General features: G+C 42.3%; 1 protein-coding gene across 2 annotated transcripts in view; it reads right to left on the bottom strand.

Moving 5' to 3' along the window:
- SEC14L1 (SEC14 like lipid binding 1) overlaps positions 1-7,935 on the bottom strand; it is a 43,015-nt gene extending 35,080 nt beyond the window's left edge. Inside the window, exons 1-2 of one of the 2 annotated variants that reach the window (XM_075720051.1) lie at positions 7,904-7,935; positions 6,206-6,296 (exon numbers count right to left, since the gene is read on the bottom strand). In XM_075720051.1, the coding sequence (XP_075576166.1) occupies positions 6,206-6,268 (63 nt within the window). In that variant the 5' untranslated portion in view covers positions 6,269-6,296; positions 7,904-7,935. Of the gene's footprint in view, positions 1-6,205; positions 6,297-7,903 lie in introns of those variants that run through there. The other variant, XM_075720050.1, reaches the window with a different exon arrangement.
- Between the last annotated feature and the right edge of the window lie 446 nt (positions 7,936-8,381).

Consider the following 8,381-nt stretch of genomic DNA (forward strand, 5'->3'; position numbering starts at 1 on the left):
TCTGGCTCCTCGTTGGACATGTTTTTAGAATTAACGAAAAAAAAAAATACACCGTATCTCCTTCCCATGAGGTTTTGAAGGCTTTCACACACAGTTCTTAATGGCTAACCACACGTTAAATTACGATCATGAAGTTACACCTTTTCCAGATCATAACTGTAGTATTTCAGGTGTCTAGGACTCTGCGGAATGTGCTAACCATTTCCTTTCTGCCAGATTCCCACATGTTTAACTTTGAGATTTTTAACTTAAAGGCAACATCGCTTGGCTGATCAACAGATCCTAGAGCAGCACTTCGCACCAGTCTCGGAGCTAAAACACCTGCAAAAGGCAAAAAGCTTGGAGTGCTTTCAGAACAAAGCAACAAGAACTGTTTTGATACATATTTTTCTTCTGTTGACACCTTTCAGAGTTTGACAGTAGTGGTGTTTTAGCTTTTAAAGTGTAAAAGACTTGTTAAAAAAAACTGACTAAAAGCATTTGGTGAACAGGAGAAGTGCAGCTGTCAGCTACAGTCAGGTCATGTGTTCGCCTACAAAAAAACAGGAAACAGCTAGCCATGGAAATATCCAAGCAGGCCATGAAACAACACATAAATTGCATAGTAAGCAGGCTGCTAAGTCAATATTTTTCCCTAGTGCTCAACTTAACTCTTACATTTGTTAACCACAGCTCATTCCAAACAAGTGGCCAAAAATTCATTTGTTCTTACAATGTGTGCTAACACAAGAGACCATCAACGACATAAAACAGCAGTTAAACTGCAGGCACTTAATATAAAATAAGAAAATCCATACAAGGTGCGGTTCCATGGCAGTTTTACCAACGCATTTCCAACAGTAAATAAGCCTGAATTTTCAAGAAAGACAGGAAGCAAAGTACATGAGAGTCTGGGAGTCATACAACCAAAGGGAAAACAGCTGAGCAGTTTCAGGAGGGGACACTCACTTTGCTCCCTTCCCCAGGCTTTAGGTATCCAAGACAAACCCTCCAGAAGGTGCACCACATCAGGCGAATAAATTACTTCTCTATACATTTAAAGCCTACTTTGTGCTTTCAAAAGCACTTGGAGAACAGCTTCCCTTTTCTCACCGGCCTTTCAGCCCCTCTCCACATGATGTGTGGAATGCATTTTTTCCAAGAAAAAGAAAATGAGACTAGAAGGAAGAAAAATTGTAGGGATTTATGAGGAGGTGTGGCACTTAACTTGAAACACAGTTTGGTTGTTTTCTTTTCTTAAATGACATTTTAAAGTAATAACCTTTAAAATGAAAAGATGATGTACTGCCTGATAAGGAAACTCATTACAGTCTAGATCAAGGGATTATACTTTGATTTGGCAATCTGAAAAAACCAGATAAATTTTTTTCTAATCTACTGTTAAAGTAGTAGTAATCTACTGTTGAAGCACATTTATGCCATCTACAATCTTATTACTTTCCTGTAATTTAGGGATACTTTAAATCATGGAGATTTACCTTAAACACTGGGGTTTTTTTCAGATCTATAAAACCAAAGCAAGCCAGTCAGCCTGTTGTCCAAAAGCAGCAAATTTGAACCATAAAAATTGCCATACAATCAAAAGGGTACTACACATTATACTTAAGAAAGATTCATGCTTTAGATACTTTAAGATATCCTAACAGAACAAAGGAAAAACATGAGACCAATTTTTTTTTTTTTTTTTGAAAGTATTTTGATGAGAATACGCAGTTTGGAAGGAGGTAGTTTTCAGCCTCAAGGCAGTGCAAGATTAATTACTGTTTTTATTTTAAAATAAAAATCAAATGCCTTATTTCCACACTACTACTCCTGACACTGACAACTAGTTTACCTACAGACTTCTCTTCACTGTTTGGCACCACTAGAAGTTGATAAATGCCAGGAACTTTAACAAAGTGGAAACATTATTTTAGATATTCAAAAGACTGCAAAATACCTTTGAAAGTCTGTCTCCTGTCACAGGCAGATTTGAAAATCTTAGCTTTCACAAAGCCACAAGTTCTTAAAATCTACGTTAATTTGACTAAACGTAACAGGACTGTTTTAGAGCACACTTGCTATGTTCAGTCATGTTACTATTCATATTTATTTCTGAAACCAAGTAATTTGTGGCTGTAAATAGGATGTTTTTTCTAAAGGGGCTGAAGAGCAATACATTTTCCAGAGCTTCCAGAAAATTAAAAAAAAACCCTTCTGGTAAATGGCTCAATTCAATATGTTTTTTTCAAAAATCTTACTTATTTTCCGTTTACCTAAGTTCCACCCTTGGAATGCCATAGTAGCTGATTATTCATTATTTAAATTTACTTTGGAAATTAAACTCCAAGGGAGTTACCTAATGCGTGTCGGACTGAAAATGAGCTGTGAATCTCCAAAGTTAATTTTAGTCCCATGTGTGTTAAGAAAGGTTCAAGGTTCGAGTTCTTAACTGCCTTTTAACATCAAGAACTACTTATTCAGCAAAGTCCCTATGTTACTTTAAATGCAAACCTCTTTAAAGCTAGTATCAAAAATTGAATCTATAATCTTTAAAAGTTTTATAAAAGCAGCTTCTCAGTTTTTCTCCAATATATTTAACCTTGGTAACTTGACAAGTGAGTCCAAGTAAACAGTCATTTTTCCACATTTCAGCTGCTTCCAGCATTACGTAAACTTCAACATGAACAGAAGGAAAAACGAGGCGAGATTCTATTCGGTCTGATGAACAGCTGTGCAAGTTGGATGCATTTTTTTAAATACATATATACACACACAGAGTTTTCAAGAAGTTGATTATGACAGATACGCCACAGAGCAGCCAAAAGTCATCATGCAGCATTGGTAACCATTTGGTGAAATCATACTGCCTGTGTTAGGTGTGTCGGACTAAAACGTCACAATTCCTAGCCCATGATTCTAGAATCTTTTCAAGTTCGGGAGAGACTTTCATTAACAGATTTGCATCCAGTTCTTACTGTTTTCAAAGCGACTTAGATATTATCTGGAACCACACAATTTGCCAGTAAAAGGAAATCTTCAGGGGAAGTAGCTTATATTAGATTTTACACAGCTTGCCTTTAATGATAAAGGAAGGCAAGAAGCGTGCAGCAATGGATCTCCCAACTCTCTACCAACAACAGTACTTCACCAATTCTCTCTCAGACTTGAGAAATAAGGGGTTGCGCCTTGAAGTATATTATCACAGAGATACATTAGGGCTCAACAGATGATTTTTGGATTTCAGTGGAGGAGCGTAAGAGAAACTTATTTTCAACGCCAATTCAACTTAGAAAAAGAATTTTCACTGCATCTATTTTAAAAGTCTTTATATCATAATTGTCTGCAAAACACTTGTCAATCTTGGCTTGGATCAAAGTGGAATTAAATCCATTTTTTTGTCTTAATATAGCTGTACTCACCCTTCATAGAGAGAACTTCGTTCTCTCAAAACACACTAGAGCAGCATGAATGGAATGCTGATTGTACTTTATTCTCCCTCAAGTACCCCTTTGAAACCCAGGAAAGGAAAAGTGGGCAAATAGGAAGTTTGTAGTGTAAATGACCCATTCTGCAAGTGGCATTCACTTGGTTGCTTGCAGAAAAGAATTTTATGCCGATTTCTCTGTCTGAAAGCTTAGTATTAGTTTGACTTAATGAGTTCCAATTGGTAGTTGGAACACGTATCATCCAGGAAATCTTTATCGTCCACACGGGCTTCAGTGACACTGGTGATCTTCATTACTACTATACAGAATGAATTGCCTCTTCATTTCCATGGAAGTCTCAGGGAATGGAGGACAATTTTCCAAATAACATTTTTGCAAGTACTCAGCACCTTAAGACAAGATCCCATGCAACAAGACCCAGACTAGAAACAGTGATTTTTGTTAGACAACTCAGCATAAAGAACACTGCTGCCACATTGACCAAAGGTTTCTTCGAGCAGCTTTCTACTGACAGCCGGGCATGTCTGGTGTGTGGCTTTAAACCTCTGTTTGAGGACACACTCTCTCAAAGTTTGAGTGCATATGAAAGAGAGGGACAGAGGGAAAAAAAAAATCAAATATAAGAACCGTAGTGTTTGGGTGCCTTAAATTCAAGTTTGGTACATACCAGGATGTGTTCCTCATTTCAGAAGAGCTGCTGATACAGTTAAAAATAACATTATAGCACTTCTTTTTGTTGAGAATATGCAACATAGTACTTTCACTTTAGTAAGCACAAAATTTGACAGGAATATTCCTTCCAGAAATACTTCATCAACTTATGCAATCACTATTCAACCAACGGAAAACAGCGAGAAAAAGTGGGAAACTATCATATACTATTTATATTCTTTAAAGAATTTGGCACATGGAGGCACTTCAGAAAATGCTTGAACAGTTTTGATAGATCGCCATCAGGAATTTTACACATTTTAAAACCCAGTAACATAAGAGAAGCAACGTGGCAGGAAAAGGATGTTCATCCAGTGATCACATTCTGAACAAGTTCAAGCGACAACTTGCTGCCCTGACATAGACAAATCATACGTATTATCGCTAATCTAAACTTCTAGTCTCAGAAAGCATCCGGTTGGGCTGTTTCTTTTTATAAATATTCTTCGCCTCTTAGTTCACTGCTTTAATTTTTCAACTATTGTTTTATCCTAGTTGCGTATGTAGTCTAGCCTCTTTCTTCCCAAAGGAGAAAAGCTTTCACGTAAGGAAAGACTTCATATTTCTTAAAGATTATTCTTCAAATGTTATCCCCAAGTTACAGAACAGTTTGAGAACTCAAAGTTAGTATTAATAGTCAAAAGTGTTTCTAATTACACCCAATAAAGCATTGTGAAAAATCCTAATGTCAGCATTTTAACTCAAAATAGCCTTGAAGAAATAACTTAAGAATTTTTGCCTTCAATTCAACAGCAAGGTAAAGACTCCTCAGTTCAGCAAGTAGCTAGAGAATTTTGTCCAAGAAACTCATTTTTGTTGACTGAGCTAAGAACCAGTATACTTCACTGAAGGCCAAAGTTACACACACAATCAAATTTAAATTAGAAACCATCTATTAGATGGTTTCCATTATTCATTAGAAGCCTAGCTGTCAGAGTGTAGTAAGGTCCTAAAAGACCTTCAACATATCAGCATCAGACTCTTCACCCCTCATGAAAATAACCACTCTCTGCCTTGAAGTGTTCACAAGAGCAAGACCTGCATGTGTAATACTGGAGGCAGCTTCAGGAATAAGATAAAAAGAAATTGAAGTATTCCCCTTAGAGCAATCTAATTATTTTTGCCCTGTGACTGTGAAGGATCACTTCTGTAAGGAACTCTGCACTCCAAACCGTGTGATCTATCTAAATATTTACACTACGAACATTATTAAAACTCTCCACTGAAACCATTAAACACAGTATTTTCAGCAAGTGAAAAGAACCCATTACTATTTAGATTATTATTTAGTTTTAACTGTTCTTATCAGGTGGAAGCAGACCTGACTGCTCTCCTGAACTGCTCTTCGTAACTCATGAGAGCCACACAACTGTGGTTTTGGCTGAATACACTTAAAAATGTCAAATACTTCCTTTCCATTTTCTAAAAGAAAAACGGGAGGGAGAAGGGGAGAGAGAGGGAGAGAAAGAAGAGGTAACCTAATTAGGATTTTTTTTTTTTTTTTTGTTACGATTTGCAACATTGGCACACAAATTAGCAACTGTGCACCCAAAAGGCTTTTTGTTCATCTCTCTGGCCCTCGTAGCAATCATGGGTTTTTTCCCTCCCTCCCAAAGTATTACCAATGCTCAGAATGCTGTCTACTCTTTTGTTCAGGCTCACCCTTGCTTTCATGGCTTTCTCTGTGCTCTCTAGTCCTGTAAACTCTATACTGATGAAGATGCAACCACAACAATCTTTTAATCAATGTACTTGACACTTTCTCCCACGCTAGAATAGATTGCTCCCAGTAATCAACTGGGAAGTACACTTTGAGCAAACTTTTGCTCTAACTTTAAAATAAATCTATGAACTATATCTGAACTTTGGGAGAAAAAGAGAACACGTTATGTAAAAAAATACCCTGGGGAGAGGAAACAAAAAGTCATCAACACACCTCTCTCTCGTATTTTGTCTATCATTTCAGATTTGTGTGTTCTACAGTACCTATCAAACAGAGCCCAGTAACTACTTAGCAATACAAGGAACTGTCAAGGAAGAAAGTTACAGCAAAAATTAATACTTACAGCCATAATTAACTCAAAAGGGTGTTTATACACCCGTACGGGGGATTGATACTTCTGCACCATAGCTGCAGTTCGTAAGATCAACTCAAACCTGAAAAAGAAATTTTTAAAACCATCTGTCAAATGTAGGAAGCCATTTTCAATCTTCTCTTACAAGTATTCTGTGCATGATACCATGCTAGCAATTCTGTAGGAAATCTTTCACAATTCCTCGATGACTTTTTTTTTTTGGAAGACACAATGGGGCCCTGAAAAGCTATATATATTTTTGTCAGAAATGACTTATCATTTCTTCCAAAGGCAACACAAAATTAGCACATTTTCAGTTCAGTTTTAGCAACAAATCTCCAACACACTTTATGACTCTTCATCAGGATGGTGATACTTCCTGTGCTGCTGCTGAGAACCAAACATTGACACATAACAGCTAAAGGCAGAAAAACACAGCCCAGTCCTGCAGCACAGTAAGTGGGCTGCCTTGCTTATAGGTCATTCTGAATTACGACTGGTTAAAAAAAACCACCCAAAAAACAGTAGGTTAAAAAATATACCAAGTGTTAAAAACCCTTGTTTTCAGAAAGAAAGAAAAAAACGGATCTTTACAGCACACTGATGTAAGGCATTCCTTCATCATTTCCAAATAAAATTAATTAAGACTTTTGAGAGAGAAACTTAATAGATAGCTGGGGAAAAAATCTTAGGAGAAACTAAAAACATTCCAATATACGGCCAGAAAAAATTCACTGCCAAAGCAGACAGGAGCTATTCCAACGGCTTTGTGTCAGCTTTCCCCAGCAAAGTGTTTGACCCAAACTCTCTCGAATGCAGTTACATTTATTGGAAAAAAAAAAAAAATACTGGCAGTAGCACTTTCAGATGAAAACACGGGCTGCTGGCCAGACTCATTTCAGCGAAAAGTGGCTTTACTACAATAAGTTAGTAGGATTTTCATTTTTTAATGTGCTCTCACGTTATCTAGGGTGCTTCTGGAAAGCGTTATCAACTCCAGCTAGGGAGGGCGGCAGATGGGCACGGCAGCTTCTCAGAGACGAGAAGCGGCCAACAAATCAATTCAAGAGTCACAAGAAAGTTCACCCGACATCCTACTCAAGAGAAGAATTTACCCATGACTACCCTGCATTTAAAAAAACCCCACCTGAATCAGCAAAAAAAAAGCCGCAAACCCTCTCTAATCCCCGGACAAAAAGAGTTACACAACAAAGAACTCATCGCCGCTTCCCACCGCTCGCCGGACAGCGCTGCCCGCGCCCCGCCGGGCCCCTTCCAGGCCGGGCCACCGCCGGGACGCGCCGGGCGGGGGGGCGGGAGCCGGCGGACACCTGTGACAGCCCCGCCGCCGGCTGCTCCGCGCCGGGAGAGCCCGGCGCTGCCCCGGGGGGGCTCCGGGCGGGGGGGGGCGAGAGCCCAGCGGCCGCGCCGCCGCCGTTACCCCCCCGCCACCCCCGCACGGGGAGCGCCGGCGGCTCCTCAGGGCTCACCGCGGGGCGCCGGCCCGCCGCCGCTAACGCCGAGGGGAGCCGGCGGAGAGCGGGCAGGAGGTGGGCGGCGGGAAACTTGCGGCGGGGGACAGCAACGGCGGCGGCGGGGCTGAGAGGAGGGGGAAACACGGGGAGGGCGGCAGGGGAAAGCGGGGAGCAGGGGAAAGCGGGGGGCAGGCACCCGCGCGGCGACCCTTACCGCCTCTCGTCACGACGGCCGGCCGGGCTCTGGCCTCATGCCGGCGCGGGGCAGCGCCGCCGCCGGTTCCGGCAGGGGAGGGGCGCGTGCCGCCGCCGCCGCCTGTCGTTACTGGTGACGGGGCGGGGGCGGGGCTTGGCCCCCGGCCAGGCGCTGCGCATGCGCGGCCGCCCGGCGGGGAGGCGGGGGAGGGCCGGCGGCGCGCTCGCCCCGCGCGGCCCTGGCGCCTGCGCACTGCCGCCCGCCGGCGCCGCGGGGCGGGGCGGAGGGGGGGCGCATGCGCAGTGCGGGGCACGGGGCGCCCGCGGCGGCGTGAAGGAGGGGTGCCCCTGGCACCCACCCGCGGGCAGCCCCCGGGGGCGCGGGGTGTGACACCATTCTGCGGCAACCCGCTTCCCGCAGCCTCCCTGGGCATCGCTTTGGCACTAAACCCGTCATCCCGCCCCTCCGTGAGGGGGTTTGGCACGTGACGTCCCTC

The sequence above is a fragment of the Pelecanus crispus genome, chromosome 12 (genome assembly GCF_030463565.1).
Source record: "Pelecanus crispus isolate bPelCri1 chromosome 12, bPelCri1.pri, whole genome shotgun sequence".
Classification (NCBI taxonomy): Eukaryota; Metazoa; Chordata; class Aves; order Pelecaniformes; family Pelecanidae; genus Pelecanus; species Pelecanus crispus.